At 44.1% G+C, this 16,281-nt stretch overlaps 2 protein-coding genes across 2 annotated transcripts; both read right to left on the bottom strand.

Annotated features, from left to right (window-relative positions):
• Positions 1–82: 82 nt before the first annotated feature.
• Positions 83–3,245, bottom strand: LOC127293520 (polygalacturonase At1g48100). Its single transcript, XM_051323164.2, has 6 exons — positions 2,488–3,245; positions 2,209–2,376; positions 2,052–2,096; positions 1,752–1,959; positions 1,578–1,659; positions 83–822 (listed from the first exon to the last, which is right to left on the bottom strand). The coding sequence occupies exons 1-6, from the start codon at positions 2,956–2,958 to the stop codon at positions 318–320; spliced, it is 1,479 nt and encodes a 492-aa protein (XP_051179124.1). The 5' UTR covers positions 2,959–3,245; the 3' UTR covers positions 83–317.
• A 4,444-nt stretch (positions 3,246–7,689) lies between these two features.
• On the bottom strand, positions 7,690–13,263 carry LOC127293512 (uncharacterized). Its single transcript, XM_051323152.2, has 7 exons — positions 12,888–13,263; positions 12,500–12,541; positions 10,914–10,996; positions 10,723–10,824; positions 10,405–10,619; positions 8,772–8,866; positions 7,690–8,286 (listed from the first exon to the last, which is right to left on the bottom strand). Exons 1-7 carry the CDS (start codon positions 13,033–13,035, stop codon positions 8,045–8,047), a joined length of 927 nt encoding a protein of 308 aa, XP_051179112.1. The 5' UTR covers positions 13,036–13,263; the 3' UTR covers positions 7,690–8,044.
• Between the last annotated feature and the right edge of the window lie 3,018 nt (positions 13,264–16,281).

Here is a 16,281-nt window from a genome sequence, read left to right as displayed (position 1 = left end):
ATGGAAATGTCTTCTGGTAATAAAACAGAAAACATTACGAGTCCAGACTGAACTCCATCATGAAAATCAGACTGAAATCTACTAACACAATAAAATGCAAATTTTACTATAGCATGACTGGAATCTAGTACCAAGACCAACAAATTTCATTTGCCTAGGAGCTAACGGGGTGCCACGTACGTACAACCTTTACCGAGAGGGAGCAGATGAGAAGCACACATGTACAACTCCACTAGACTCGAATAATGCCTGTAGTCGCTATACATACCCAACTATCTGAACCAAAAACAGTCTGAACTTTGCACCTGACTAGGGCCTCATCGGCACTTGAGATCCGGGTTGTCGAGGAGGGAGTCCGGGATGCCGTCCTGCAGGCAGGAGATGGGCGGGATGGTGGGCGTCTCCTGGATCCCGTAGGCGCTCCAGCAGAAGGGGTCGTCGACGAGCTCGCCGCTGAAGGGCAGCAGCTCGACCTCGGACATGGTGACGTTGGTGCAGGGGACGGTGTCGCTGCAGGCGAAGTGGATGGGGGCGCTGCGGACGTCGTAGGAGCCGCGGATGTTGGCGTAGGAGACGTCGGTGACGTGCACGGCGGTGGACTGGTTCATGCACCGCTTGTCCATGCAGTAGTACTGGTCGACGATGATGCAGTTGCGCACGTTCTCCATGAGCACGCCGTCGAAGGTGATCCCGGAGACGGAGCCCATGCCGCCCTGCCAGGTCTTGATCCGCAGGCCGTTGTCCGAGTTCCGGATCACCGCGTTCCGCACCGTCACGTTCGCCACGCACGCCTGCGAGTTGTGGACGCCCAGGCTGCCGATGCTGCAAAAATTCAAGGTGAGTGCCCCTCAATGTGACTGTAATATGCTTTCACTAGCACACCATACGTTCTTAATTATAACAACTCATTTCTTTTTTTTCCTTCTAAATGACATGTACATAGACACATGTTTGTTCACTCATTTAAGTTTGTATGTGTAATCCACATTGAAATATCGAAAGTATTTTTATAAGTAGCAATGGAGAATGTACAATTGGATTTTCCTAGAAGTGAATGAATTCTTAAAGGTGGTTTTCATCTGAGCAACCTTTGTTTCATGTGACTAACCTAGTAGTTGAGTAGTTGACAAAATTTGGCACGTGTAATCTAGGACCAGGACACCGAATCACGGTGCACAAGGAGACGAGGGGAAAGAGAAATGGTGGAAGCTAAGGTGAGTCCGTCATGCATTTATAGACCCTTTTGGGATGTTCCTCACGGGTTGTTGTTTTCTGCTGAACCGTACCTCTGGTCTGGTGCCCACCCACCATACTAAACGCACGGATTGGTTGTATATGTACACGACAGTTCTATCATATTCAGAATTCAGTTCACATTGGCTCTATTCTATTGCACGATTTCGTTTGTTTTGTAGAAATGGGTGTGGTATTATACTGGAGAATATGGTTTGTGTCTGTTTTCCAAACCAACAAAAAGGCAGATCGTCCACTCTGTTATTGGGCATTCAGAGAGGGTTAAAAAGTGTTGCTTTCAGATCGTATGTGTTAGCGGTAGGAAAACAGGGTAGAAGGGATACCTTATGCCGTGCCCAGGGCCGCATGTTACATTTTGTATGTCCACATCATAGCTCCCAGTCCCAATTGAGATGCAGTCGTCACCTATAATGCAAAACAAACATCGTTGGCCTCACGTCACGCACAAATTGCTTGCACTGCATCAATCAAAATAAGAGCAACCAGCTGCTTCGTACCATTGCTGATCTTGGAGTTGTAGATTCCGACGCGCTCGGTGTTCTCGACGTGGATGCCGTCGGTATTGGGGCTGTTGGCCGGCGACCTGATGAACAGCCCGTCGATGAGCACGTCGCTGCAGCCGTCGAACCGGAAGTGGAACTCCGGGCTGTTCTCCACCCTCAGGCCCTGAACCACCAGGTTGCAGCTCATGAAGAACCTGATCAGCTGCATCACGCACATGCATCATCAGGCATTGCTGATGCAGACAAGAATGGCTACATTGTCTGTTATGACAGCGCCGCTACAAACATACATACCGTGGGGCTGTCGCACGGCCCGTGCAGCGTGGACCCGTTCGGACCCTGCAAGAGTTTGGAGACTCTGATCATTGTCATGATGCTCCCTCGTCTCGTGTCGATTTGAGAGATATGAGTTCTGAAATTGCAGCGTCAGTTCAGTTTATTGCTTACGTACCCTGTGAGGCTTGCAGGGGAGGTTCCACCAGTCCTCGCCGTTGCCCTCGATGGTGCCGGCGCCGCGCAGCGTCATGCCGTCCAGGTTGGAGAACACCAGCCACTGCCGCCGGTTGTCCGACGCCGGCCAGCAGTCCGGCCCGTCCGGCGGCATCAGCACCCCGTCCACCTGCACCACCGTGGCCCGTTGATCAGCATTTACTAGCTCGCTGATGGTTTATTTGGACATGAGGAAAACAAATGCACATTCGATCGGTTTGGAGAGGAAGTGGGTTCGTACCTGGAACACGAGGCCGGGCTTGCACGGCCCGGAGAAGGTGGTGGAGGAGATGGTGAACGTGCCGTCGGACGGCACCAGCAGCACGGCCGACTCCACGGCGCAGGCCGCGCTCCACGCCGCCCGGAACGCCTCGGTGTCGTCCGCCGTGCTTTCCCCCGTCGCACCGTACTCCCGGACGTCGAACACGCACTGCTCGGCCGGCTGAGCCGGCGTTGCCGGGTCAGACGGGACAATGCTGCCGGACGCCGGTGGGGGCGGCGCAACCAGCGGCGTCGCGTCGTCGTCCGGCGGAACAGCCGGCGAGGACACCACCGTGCTGCCTCCCTTTGCGCCGCCCCTGTGCCCGGCACCACCGCCACCATGAGGCTTCTTGTGTATGTGGTTCCTTCCATGGACGCCGACGCCAAACAATGCCACCAGCGCAAACGTCACCGCCAGCAACCGCGGCAGCCCCGGCCTTGCAGTTCCCATGGCCAGCAAATGCAAACTCGGCTCCCCTAGCTACAGGAAACAGGAGGAAGGCGACGATGTAAAAGGCGAATGTTCGGATTGTGAGTTTGTGATTGCTGGGTTTCGAGGGGTTGGAGGGCCTCTGCATACTTTATGCTCTCGTGGAGAAGAACGGGGGGAAGAGGCCACGAGGAGGTGGACACTTGTCAACATCGAAAGGCAGCTAGATCAGTGCCATTCGGGGTGGGGTGGAGTACATGCGGCATGTAGTCATCTCGCCGCCTATCCTTTTCGTCACATGAATCTTTGCAGGCAGCATGTCCAAGAGAACGATGGGTTTTATAATTTCGAGAGGAAGAGCAAGTATTGGATGTTGCAGATGCAGCTGGATCAGTTTGGCTGGCTCTCACAAGATATAGTATACTTTACAAAAGGAAGTTCAATTACTTTCTGGAAGTACTTCTTCCGTTTCATATTTCCTCTTCCCGCATATAAGGTTCGGTTAAAGTCAATCTTTGCAATATTTGATCAAATATCAACACATACAATATCTAATGTGGAGTATATAATATGAAACTATACTACATCAAGATTCTAATCATGTTGATTTGGTTTTTGTAGATATTGATATTTTTTTTCTATATGATTGGTCAAATCCATTTTATGTTTTACTTTGCCCAAATCTTACATATATGAAATAATATTTAAAATAGTGTGCTGAAAGAAATAGCGGCCACCTTCTACTAACGCTATACACGCTACTATATCATGCTAATAGTTTACTATAAGTATTTCAAATAGCGTTATGAAAAACCATGTATCCTAAAAAAAAAGAATTTCAACAAAATTAAAGGATATAGTCTAAAAATAACAAAACTATACATACATAACCACATAAAAAAAATAGTTCTCTAATTTTCTACAAGTCTAATATCAACATCCCACTCTGCCAAAGTAGTGCTAATTCTTTCCATGATGCAGAGTAATATTAAACAGATGGAGTATTCGCGGAGAGGGCAAGGAAGGTCACGAGAGAAAATTCTCCTAAATTTCTCTCGTTTGTTGTGCTTAGAATTAGAAAACTGCACTGGATAACCATTTGAATGCCGATCGATTGCTTGTACGTTAGCCTAGCGTGGCTGTTTAGGGGAAGGTTCCAATGACTCACAAGCTGTTGTCATGTTCCTCCCGTACGTTTCTGATCTCCCAGTGGACATTTAAGTTCAGAGGCAGAGTCACAGGCCATGAAAATAAACTGAAGATTATCATCTGTTCGGCTCCTAGCTTTTGATTAGGATTAAGCAATTTGTTGGTTACATATGTCACAAGTCGTCCACATGCACATACTATTCTTGTGAACCTGCACTTATAAACTTCCCCTGGCTCTTGGGGTCCTGTGATTTTTTACTTCACGTGGATCAACCAATCTGGCCATTGTCGATATCTACTGAAATCGTGAGCATGTACCCTAACGCAGTCCGTGTGCCTCCAATCAGAAAATCTCCCAGAAACATCTTGTACATGTCAGTAACAATCAAACTTAATTGATGACGCCAAATCGTATCTTGTTAGATCGCGACCGCACATCGTTTACACGGCTACAAGAGGGTCAGAATGCCTGGACCACTTGGTCATATCAATGCACTCTCGTGATCACTATGGTGGTTTCCGGATCTAGAAGTTTCACAACTTTACTAGTAACATGTTTGTAGTGGCTTGCCAAAGATGTGACAACTGATAAACTAATGGATTTACCATTTCTAAGTCTTCCAAGGAGTATGGTTTTTCAAAAGGGCTTGTTGGACACCATAAAACTAAAAGTTGCACAAAACAAACTAAGAAATTTTGAACATAAAATTGTGCAATTGCCTAGTTATGAAATATTAGAAAACTACAATATGTTATTATGAAGTATTTTTCGTTATGTTGAATACCTTCATTTACCGATCTAAATACTCCCACCGATCCAACCTAATTGACTCAAATTAGTACAAATTTATACCGAACTCAAGTCAATTAAAAGGGATCAGAGGGAGTACCATTTTAACTGCATGCAACAAAACAATGTACAATAGAAACTAAGGGAAAGACTGACCTCGACCAATCCATCGGGTGGATCGGTTGGGCTCTCACCGACTCGCGGACGACATTTCCTCTATAATCGAGCAAGCATGCATCAAAGACCCAATCCCCCACTTCTACTCCGGTGCTCCGCCCTTGGCAAATTTCAGGCTGTGTCATAAACAATAATGGTTGAGATCTTCTAATACCCCTTCGTAAGCGGGGATATGATCGTAAAATTTAAAAATCTGATATGTACGTACGACCCTCTAGAGGCCCGTATGGCCCGCGTTATCTTGTACGATTATTTTATGTAAGTATAGTGTACTACTACGATGACGTGCGTGTACCGAATAGGCAAGACATATAAAAAATGGTCGCAGACGTCTCCGCGTACGTCACCCCACCAATTTCCCCACCAAATCAGGAACGGAAATACCGTATGTATACAGACGGACAAACATGGGCTGGATATGGGTCAACGGGCCTAAGGTTGGAAAATAAAAAAAAAAGAATATAACCTTTTAACTTGTGTTAGGGGGGAGCACCGGAGTAGGACTCCCAATCCCCATATCCCCACCATGTGAAGCTGCCCCATACGTGTAGTGCTTCCCTCGAAGCTCGAGTTCGTGCAATCGAGCTCCCATCTGAAATGGACATGTTTGAGTATTGAAACATGTCGCCGGAACGGGCATGTTTGAGTATTGAAACGTGCTTCGCCAATTTTTTATGGGCCCGAGATAAAAGCAACAATGTTATGTACTCCCTCCGATCCATAATATTGTCAAGGTTTTAGTTCAACTTTATCAAAAGTAAATCCTAACCGAGCAGAGAGCTGGAAAGCCCCCCCGTTCCGGCGAGCAGATGAATCGCTGTCAGGGGACGAAATGAACTGCCATCCGATCCAAGGTTCCACCAGATCCGTGAGGAAAAGGCAGCACTCGCACGGCGACCGACCGACGGTTGGTCGTTGGCAAAGCGCGAGGACTCCATGGATTCGTGGCCGTGAGCGGCCCGTGAGCTTTGTTGCGTAGCTGGGCGGATGTGCGGCTGGGCGCGCGTGGTGGAGATGGAGGCGGCAGTACTTTGCGATCTTCAACCTCGGGCGGGGCCCGACAGCGATCACAAACCTGCAGCAAGCGTCTGGTGCAGCGAGTCACGGGCTATCTCACGACTCACGGTCGGCCGGCCGGCCGGCCGCCGGATCTCCTGCGTTCCGTCCTCCACCAACCGCAGCGCGCGCCTCCACGCTCCAGCTACGTGCCTCTGCCTGCGCGAGACACACCCACGACTCTACCCAGAAGCTCCACGCGCGGTGCTCTAGTGACCTCACGCCTAAGCACAGTGGCACATCATGTCAAAATCGAATGCTTCACCAATCCGCCCAACGACAAGCCGCAAGTACAATGTACAAACCTGTCCATCTTTAGAACAACGATCAATGCATTAACCGTGTCAAACATGTCATCCACGCTTCCACGGAGCCAAGAAGCGCAAACCGTCATGCGCACATCCATAAGCAAGCGCCTGCCGCCGGGAGCTCCTTCCGCCACGCCATTGAGACCCACCGTCGTTGATGCAGTATACGAAACACCGCTCCACCAGCACACACCTCCACGCATCACCTGCTCTGAAATGATGCACCCAAGAGGGAGAGCGACAACGGAAGTGCCGCCATCGTCCGATCAGGAAGAAACAGATCTACGGTTTCCCAAAAACTTCTGAGGAGGAGGAAGGTGATTCACAAAAAAAAAAACACCTTCGACAAGGTAACGACACCCAAGGATGCCGCCATCGCCAGCTTCGACCGCGTCAGAGCCCAACTCTCACCGACCGGTCGCCTCTCCTCCAACCCGCGTGTTGCAGCCCTAGGGGCCGAGCTGTGGTAGAGGGAGCCGTCCCCACGTTGATGATCGTCGATCTGCCCAACGCTAGCCAGCTGCGCTATGCCTAGGACCTAGGGCGGCGTACTATTATGACTCCTTCGGTTGAGGGGTGAGAGGACGGCCCAACACCATAGGTCATTAGGTCCTGCCTCACCTTCTGGCGACGGTGGGGTGGGGGGGAGGGGAAGGGGAGGTGCTTGCAGGGGCAATATTAGGGTCAACACGAGAGGACTTTAAAGGGAGAGAGAGTATTTGCGATTGGCTGCGTTGGATAATCATCTTTGCGATCGTCTTATATAGTACAAAAGGACGAAATTATTCTAATAATTACGTGATAGTGTCACAGATTTTAAAAGCAAGGTCTCTGCTAATTCTGTTTTGTCTGCTTAACACATGAGACGACGAGTCATAAACATGAGTACTGTGAAATCCAGTTTCCTTCAAGATGATGAGATGATGCAATGCAATCATGTGATTTACCACGATGTTGTATTGCGTTGGTGCTACCAGCAGCAGCAGGGGAAGAAGACAACCCATGCTTCTCATACTACAGCAAGTTCGATATTGTGTCAAGATTCGCTAACTGTGCTTGCTGACTTTCTTATGACTTTGGGTCACTGACATTAGGCCCCACCTATGAGGGTCCAGCTTGCCATTGACCCAAAGTGACCTGACTTGCGGGCATGTTGCGCCCGCACATCTGTTCACACAATCCAAAACTCATAAATAAAAGGTGATACTATACCAAAGGTTGCCAGCTAGATGAATTAATGTAACATTAGACGATCACAAGACACAGAGCTCATCCGCATAGCTAAAATGGAATCCATAGATTGCTTCCATAATCTTGGCAAAGTTTATTGACAGATTTGAGATTTCGCAATTGCTATACAGTTCAGTAAAATATAAAGACAATACCAGCGCCCCTGGCTGGTAAGGAGGCGTACATTAAAAAAAAATGCAGACCGTGGAAAGGAAAAAATTACCCCAGTAAAGTGAAATTTGATAGACTGCACGAGCTGTTGTTGCCATGGAGGGTGAAGATGCCATCCAGAACAACAGACTGGGTATATAGAAATGAATAAGTTAGCCAAAAACAAAACAAGGCTAAAGAACTGTAGTCGGGAGAAGAATTGTTGCAACAGGAGTACAAACACTGGCTATGAAGGCGTCTCAGCTAGGCGGACTGAGCGGGGAAGCAAAAACTCAGCAAAGATGGGGAAATGCGACGACGGATAAACACCGTCTATATTGTCATTTATGACTTCACATAGTGCAGGAACCAGTGGACGCCCTCTAAACAGTATCCAGTCGATATGCAAGTCTTGTGTCTGTCTATCCCAGCAGAGACAAAGAGCTCTAAATACTAATTTTAGAAATTCTGCAGCACCTTGTTTCTCCCCTGCAGTACAGCAATCTTCTGTGTAAGATTTCTAGAAAGAATACTGCTAGTTGAGAAATGAAAGCATTGCCAAGTATAAACTGCAACCGAGACCCACCAAACCATAAGTGATGCAGAAGACCATGACTTCACCGATAAAACACATGATGAAGCGTAGTGAGATATTACCTTTGGAAATAATAGGGAAAATGTTCTCTATAATGTAACGACACAATCTTAAGCCGCACATCAAAGACAACCCCTTCGTTTTATTTTCCCACTTTCTTAATTGTAAGATATAAAATGTATTTTTTCTCAACAAATAGTCAGTTTGAGTTGTTTGACATTGGAGACTGAAGAAAAGGTGTAAGCAGCCATAGGTACTTATATTGTAGTAAGGTTTTCTTTGAGGAAATGTTTTTCCTTGTTTAGGAAGTAATGTAGAAACTACTGAAGGCAAGATGTATATTCTTCCTGGAGAGTAAAGGAGACATCTCGGTGAATACCTTTAAATCCATGATATGTGTGTATCAGTGATACGTTTTTGCGCACACGAGCATTGGGCCAAGCATCTCTCATATCACCCACAACACCATGCTCCCTGTAACCAAACCGCATGGAATTATGTCAAATCAACATAGTAAGGGGACTGCCAGCACTCGGCTAAAAACATAAAAGACACATATTCAAAGAAATATAATATTATTGATGATCATGGACACGTCTATACAAATACCAATAATGTGGTAATGTCCATTTCTTCACGAAAGCAATTAAGCATTTGAAAATTATTCTAAGGCCAATTCAAACCCGACTATTTTTTCATCCCTATGCTGATCTGCTATTAGTAATCTCTTGCTCAATATGAAATGATTATCAGGTAAATACACTGGCCAGACCATTCTCCATTGACAAGGGCTGCCGTTGCACAGAAGAATCATGGACATACCACAGATAGATTATGGTCTTGATATGAGTTTGAAGGAATGCTCCTGAATGCATATGTTTTCTGTCAAACAATTTTTTAGCTGACATTGCTACAAATTTTCCCTGGTTTGTTCGATGGAATACAAAAGAACAATTTTTGAAGCAAAGTGTACTGAACCATTCCTAAGCCATTATGTCTTTGGAAAAAAATAGGAGAAAATATGATGTGTGGCTTGATAATTGCAAGATTCAGGTCAGGCATCAATTTTTCCATCTTCTCTATTATATTCAAAAACAGTTTGAGTTCTACGTTTTATGGCACTTTGGGACTGGTATGAAGATTATGTGCCACATGAGCCATTTACTTTTATTACTTCTAATACTCCCTCCATTCACTATTATAAGATGTTTTAGATTTTTTCGAAAATGCATGTATCTAGACGCGTTCCAGTGTGTATATTCACTCATTTCTGTCCATATCTAGTCCACATTGAAATATCTAAAACATCTTATAATAGTGAACACAGGGAGTGCAACACATGGGGCGATAAATTTTAAAATAATAAATACAAACTTTCAGGTTTTCTTCAACATGTACGGATACTGAAAATATTCAAAATTAAATTTGGAAATCAAACCCCTTAAAGCATGACAACTTCATCATATATCAATACTCACATGTATGGTAGCTTCTGCCATTTAAACTGAAACTTCATTTCTGAAGTTTGAATACTTAATTTCTTTAATTACCTAAGATCTCAAAAATGTTCAAATCTTAAAAGTAGTGTTAACAGTACTTTGGTCACTTCTGAATAAATATCATATAAGATCATGCAAGGAAGCTAATAACTGACATAAGATTTATATAGCAAAACTATCTGACATCATGTACTAGGTTTCCACTTACAGAACATTGTACCACATCAGCACAAATGTAAAGCCAATACTTGTACATTAGTATTGCTCCACATGCAGGTATGATCATATCAGGGGTTTTATTACAAGAAAGATCAACTTTAATCTTAGCCAAATGCTAGGAAAAGGTATTCTATGGATTGAAAAGGTATGTGTTATCATTTGATATTGTCGTAAATGGAAGGTTTTTCAGCTCTCAACAATAAAACTGAACAGTCGACATATCTACCCATAATATTTCTATGTGAAATAACTACGTTAATATCAACAACATTATCATCCTCCAACAAGCTATACCTAGATCTGCCGAGCAAAAACCGCCCAGTCATAGATTCCTTTTGTGTGTTGAAGCCTCCGCAATAGATCACAGGCAAATTGGGTGGCAGAGATGCTATATGTTGCCACGTAAGCAAAGCACTTCGTCTACGAGCACGAGGGCTATCTTCATCGAGATTCGTATTTACAATTTGGAAACTGAACCCAGGTGGTTCTACTCTTTTGACTTGAAACGTGTGTACATCATGTCAGTTAAGGCAACAAATTTCTTCAAATACCAATCAAGAGACATAGAGATGGAAGAATGATATGATGAAAAAGTATAATACAAAAGGATATTGCCCATGTAGCAATGCATGGTGCAGTTGCTCCCCATGCAATACTTCCTGGCACCGACGGAGATTCTGATAACCAGAAGGTGCCGCCTTCTGTAAGCTCCACCTTCATAAAATTTGTGGGTAGTTCAACTCATCTATGAATGGACAGTATCAATTTCTGGCAGAATAGTAGAATGTCAAGGAAATACAAACCTTCTCTTTTTCGTAGAATATCGTGCAGTATTCGTCGGTGGTGTCTTGTGATCCTTTTCTTGAAATGCCAAATTGCTCATAACCTGGATAAGTACAACAGCTTGGTAATTCGTCTTCTCCAAATTTCAGATCAACAGAATACACAGCATTGTATTACAAAACGAATAGCTAGCACTCGGGCCTTTTAGTTAGTAGCTAAATCTGGTTCATCTTGGTCAAAGAAAATGTTTATTCCTAAAGGCATAAGAAGAAAATAAGCTCAATAGAAATGACATATCACCCTTAAAAAAATTGTTCATTCTGTCCCAGGGTAATCAATCAAATAAAGAACTGTACCTTCTGGGTTGCTTCATTTTAGGCTAGTCGTATCATCAAAACATGTTACAGAGAACCATATCCAAATAGAAAGCATATCATATATATAATTCATAAACTCAAGACACTAACATCCAGGAAGTCACACCAGCATCTATTTATGAATCAGAATAGCATTGGACTACTCTTGGGTGCGATTGTAGAAAGGGGAGCACACAGTTTTCCTATCCAGATAACAAGGAGCTGTTTGGTACTACAGCTACAGCATAAACTAAGAGCACAATGCAGATAATTGATCAAGTATCGCTTGAAAGCATATGGCCTCAAATGGTTTGATTGTGGGCAGCTTCTACAAATCAATCGTCCATAGACTAGGAACGGAGGGCCTGGCGGGTGGTGATTCACGAAAGATGAGGTGTCATGGATTTCATGATGCCATCCCCAAGTTCCGTCGCTATCAAAAGATGATTTGTAGCTACATGCCCTGTGTGTGTCCCTTTGTAGCTTGAAGTCCCTCTGAGTTAGTAGAATCAAAAGAGACCAACTGGCGATGAGTTTCCATCCTGATACTCATTGATTTCATCATCTGAAAGGTTTTAGAACGTATATGTAGATTCCTAAAGTGGATATCCACTTGTCGATCAAGTAGATAGACATATATGCTAGAATCCTGGAGTATTCTTTTTCCAAACAAAAGAAGGTGGACAGAAATTTGTACTACAGCACATTGTTAATGGACAAAAATGCTCTCAAAATTCCTTATATGGCCTTTTTGTTTTTTGGCTATCAGCTACCAACGGCCAAGCAAATGCAGCAGTGCAGCCCAGCAGGCAGCAACAAGCACAATGGTACTATTTAGGAAACATGAACTACTTACTATTCAATGTATCTGTTCTAAGGCACATAGATTCAGTGTTACAAGTTCGTGGACTAATGTATGGTTTGGAGAAGCTTACTTGTCTCATAGTTTAGCTGTTTTATCTGTCTTTGGTTTTATCGCTTGTTGTTTTGTATGGTTCAGTAAAAAGGCTTATCCGAGTAATGAGAAGCTTGAGAAATCCATTCTTTATAATGCAGAATAGTGATGGATTTAATTAGAGTATTACATTTCCACAAGTTCGTAGCAGAGCCCAGAGATGATATTACAGACTACTCCCAACCATTGTTCCAAACAAGAAGCTCGCAGAAGAACAGTGATCATCCAGGGTGAAGCAGAAAATTTATCATGCAAGAACGAATTGGGGAGAATTAACATGGAGAGAAATCATTACCCGGCAGGCACTGCTGTAGGTAGTCCAACTGGCACCTCAACCCTGCATATGAGACCTGTTATTTCAAGCCTAGAATGAACTAATGAAATCAAATGAAACTTTAAAGTCAGAGAGTGGACAAATGCGAGCAAAAATATAGTGACTCTGGAACTCTAAATACAGTGTTCAGATCATCGAAAAAAAAAAACAGTGTTCAGATCCTAACATAGGAAATGAGCAACGCATTCAAGTTCGTACGGGCGGCTGAAGCCAATCCACGCACTCTTCGTTGCTACCATATGGAACCTTCTTCGGAATGTCACAGATGAAGTTCCACGCATAGTCCATCTCGATGAACGGTTGAACCAAAATCAATTGCATTACACAAGAAAAGGGAACCCCCGCTCACCTTGCTGGGTGCAGAGGATGGTGGGGGAGTAGCTGGTGATGACGCTGACGCAGATGTCGCGGCGCTTCTCCCAGCTGTTAGGGCTCTCGCTCGGCTGATCCCCCTCCTGGAGGTTCAGCGTCATCACCGTGATGGACAGGCTAGTCATCCCCTCTTCTATCGCTACCGCCGCTACGAATTATTTTGCAGAGCATGCAGTTATTCTACTAGTAGAAGGGGAAGGTGGTGGCTGGCGCCCGCGCTAGTCGTAGGCCGCCGCCGGGAAGATCGCCGGCGATCTGGAGATTTGGGGGAAACAAGGAGGAGATCAGGGAAAGTGCGTGTGACCTTTGCCTGGTCTTCGACTCTTCTTTGACCGCTTTCTTGGTAAAATCGAAAATGAAGCTAGTTTATGATTATGAACCTCATAACTTGCCGGGCCAAAATTTGTTTTTCCAATTCTTCAAAAATTTCGAACAAAAATTGCATGTAGAGAACGCACGGTATGTATGTGTGTCCCTAGTTTAAGCAAAAATAATAAGTTTTAAATAAACAGTCTAAAAGGAACTTGTCCTCCCGACTTTCCTGTAACTTAATGGTCTGTACATGTAACTTAAGGCCAGAATAAATAATAATATTGGACTTAAGAGTAACCAAGTTCAAAAAAAAGTTGTTACTAGTTTATTCCTTTCTTTGAGCTTTGACGTATACGGCGCTCGCTATTCACAACGGTCATGTTGGTATTGACCCCTTCAATTTTAAGTGGATATTAATAAACAGACTTTCTAAAAATTATTTCTTGTAGATTATATTTGTATGATTATATAATTTTTGTAGAACTATATTTTGCGTTAAATGTGTCTAGTCTCTTTGCAACTATATGACTTGTGAGTTGTAAACGCACAATATTTCACAAAAATATCATTGTTTTTCTCCAACCCAACCAAACAAGGTGCATTTTAAATTCGTATATGATCCATACCTAAATTTTTCTCTATTCATGTGTATAAATATTTCAAACAGAACATGCACTTACAATTATTTTATGTGGTGTGTAGTCCCGTGATTTTTAATTGCATAGTATTCAAAATGGCATTATCATTGCAATCCTTCCACTTAAACCTACAGGTTATCGGTCTACATGACCAACCTTAAACTAGATATATGCATTTGCTACATTTTACTTTTAAATGTTGTATTTTTTGGCATCTACATTCTAAGATGTAGATGACCATCATCTTATTGATTCAGGGTAAGCCAAGGAGACTAAAAAAACATATAAACAGAGTATGTGAAAGCCAACAAAGATCGACCCAATAGATGATTATATAAAATACATATGACCAAGTCACCATTTTCCACAATAATAGTCTTTATAAATAGAGTCCATACTTGCGACCATGTTGTGGAGCCTAAGACAAGGATTTCATCCTACTTGTAGATCCAACAAATCAAAGGCCAAAACATTAGCAAGAAAACAATGCCCACAACATGGAGACAATGCAACTTTGTCATTTGTCGGGTCCAACCAGGGAACTCCAAATTACCTGTTTTTTCCTTAGATAGGAGCGGCGCAACACTCATCGCCTTGGTGATTGATCTTCTAGTAGTTGGTCCCACTCATTACAAGGAGTGAGTTAATGGTAGTGTCCTTTATATAGTAGTCAAGGCTACCACTGAAACTCCATTTAGTCATGCACCAACTCGGCTAACGTCATCACCTATCATACTAAATCAATAGTCATCCACCTCCACAAGTGTAGGTTATGGACTCTGGAATCTTCAACGACTAATAAATATCGAACCCATGAGGACCAAACGAATTGGCATGTAGAGCATAAGTGCAGGATAAAAGGAAAGGTAAGAAGTTAGTTCAGAATTGGCTCGAGCCTCTATTTTTTATAAAAGGAGGTAGAAACCCCCGGCGTTTCCATCAAAGTGATGCACATAGCTGAAAGTGCATAGAGACCCCATGTGGTTTTGGTAATTAATGACAATCCCTATGGACTAATCGTTGCATTGAGTTATATGTGTAGGAGTTGTCCATAGGCAATGCTTGAACGATTAGTTGGCGTCAAGGTTGCAATACGAACAAATGAGGTGCAAGTTCAAGATGAGTCATCTCGAAGAGCTCACATGCTTGAAGCTTTCCATTCATATGTGCTCATGGATATGTGAAGATGCACCGAAGAAGAAGCTCTCCTATAGTGGATTATGGGGGAGCAATTCGCAAAACATCAAGCAAGCACAATCAAGAACGGCGTACCATCCTTGTTGCGGTCAAGATCATCATCATCGAGCTCAAGTGGAATGCGCAATGTTAAGGTTTGCTTTTGATAGGGTTTCTTTTTTACCGGTCTCGTTGTTTAGTTGGGAGACCGGTTGATAGGATAGTGGTCGTTCTATCAAGGGCTTCTCGACTGAGTAACTTGATCGTATCGTTCGGAGTGCGGTCAAACCTTTGCATCCATGCATTATCTTTCTTGGTTGTATTTGGATCTTATCCATGTGGTGTTTTAGAGCTTGTGGTTATTTCTATGCCAAGCTCTAGTTCATCGAAAATGGATTTTGGGTTTATCACTTGTTGCGTTTTCGATATCGGTGATTTTCCCAGTTTCTCGTATTGAGAGGTTTCACTCTAAAAATAATATAAAATCATCCCCAACTAGTTTCCATATTTTCACTCTTTTTTGGGGTAGCTCTTGTCGTCCTCTTTCCAACAAAATTGGTTTCATGTCGATCGGAGTTTTTAAACTCTAGTTATTGATTTTCTAAGTTTGCCCAAAGAGAGGAGTTTGGGCTGGCCGGTAGTACCGCCCGAGCACGGCCGGTAGGAGGTACCGCCCAGGGTACCGGAAATATGGCCAAACTTACAGTATACATTCCAGGAAGTTGGGCTCCCTCATCGATACCCCGACCGGTACCGGGGCCGAAGGTACCGCTCGGCAGCGGCCGAAGCCTCCGGTCTCCCCCCGGCCTCCTCACCCCGCACGCCTCGCTCTCTCTTCCACGTGCAGCATCCACGGGCGGTAGTACCTCCCCTAGCTGGCCGGTACTACCGGCCCCAAGTCGAGGCAGCCCCAACGGGCAGAAAAAATGGGGCCAGCATTTTAAGTCTTTCTCCCCCATCTTTCTTGTGGGGCTTCTTTCTTCTTCCTCCTCTCTCTCAAGCCTCTCTCTCCACCATTGTTGTTCATATTTGAGCTTGAGATCTTTCTCCCCATCCCATGATTCTTGCATCTATTTGAGAGAAAGATTGAGGAGATCTAGATCTACACTTTGACCAAACCAAATCATCTCTTTGTGAGTAAATCTTTGAGATCTAGATCTTGGAGAATTTTGTGTTCTCCTATTTGTTCTTCCTCACTTATTCCCCCAATAGCTTTAATAGATTTGTTGGAATTTGAGAGTGAAG

This window comes from Lolium perenne, chromosome 1, assembly GCF_019359855.2.
Source record: "Lolium perenne isolate Kyuss_39 chromosome 1, Kyuss_2.0, whole genome shotgun sequence".
Taxonomy (NCBI): Eukaryota; Viridiplantae; Streptophyta; class Magnoliopsida; order Poales; family Poaceae; genus Lolium; species Lolium perenne.
Note: the sequence above shows the minus strand (reverse complement) of the source record. Positions and strands in the feature narration are given on the sequence as shown.

Excerpts from the sequence above, each read along its gene's own strand:
- LOC127293512 (XM_051323152.2), bottom strand. The coding sequence starts at position 13,035 with ATGACTAGCCTGTCCATCACGGTGATGACGCTGAACCTCCAGGAGGGG. Across the intron at positions 10,997-12,499 it reads CCTACAGCAGTGCCTGCCGG|GTTATGAGCAATTTGGCATT; the intron begins GTAATGATTTCT and ends GTACTTATCCAG. Across the intron at positions 8,867-10,404 it reads TTTTTGCTCGGCAGATCTAG|GGAGCATGGTGTTGTGGGTG; the intron begins GTATAGCTTGTT and ends GTTTGGTTACAG.
- LOC127293520 (XM_051323164.2), bottom strand. The coding sequence starts at position 2,958 with ATGGGAACTGCAAGGCCGGGGCTGCCGCGGTTGCTGGCGGTGACGTTT. Across the intron at positions 2,097-2,208 it reads TCCCCTGCAAGCCTCACAGG|GGTCCGAACGGGTCCACGCT; the intron begins GTACGTAAGCAA and ends AAACTCTTGCAG. Across the intron at positions 1,660-1,751 it reads CAACTCCAAGATCAGCAATG|GTGACGACTGCATCTCAATT; the intron begins GTACGAAGCAGC and ends TTTGCATTATAG.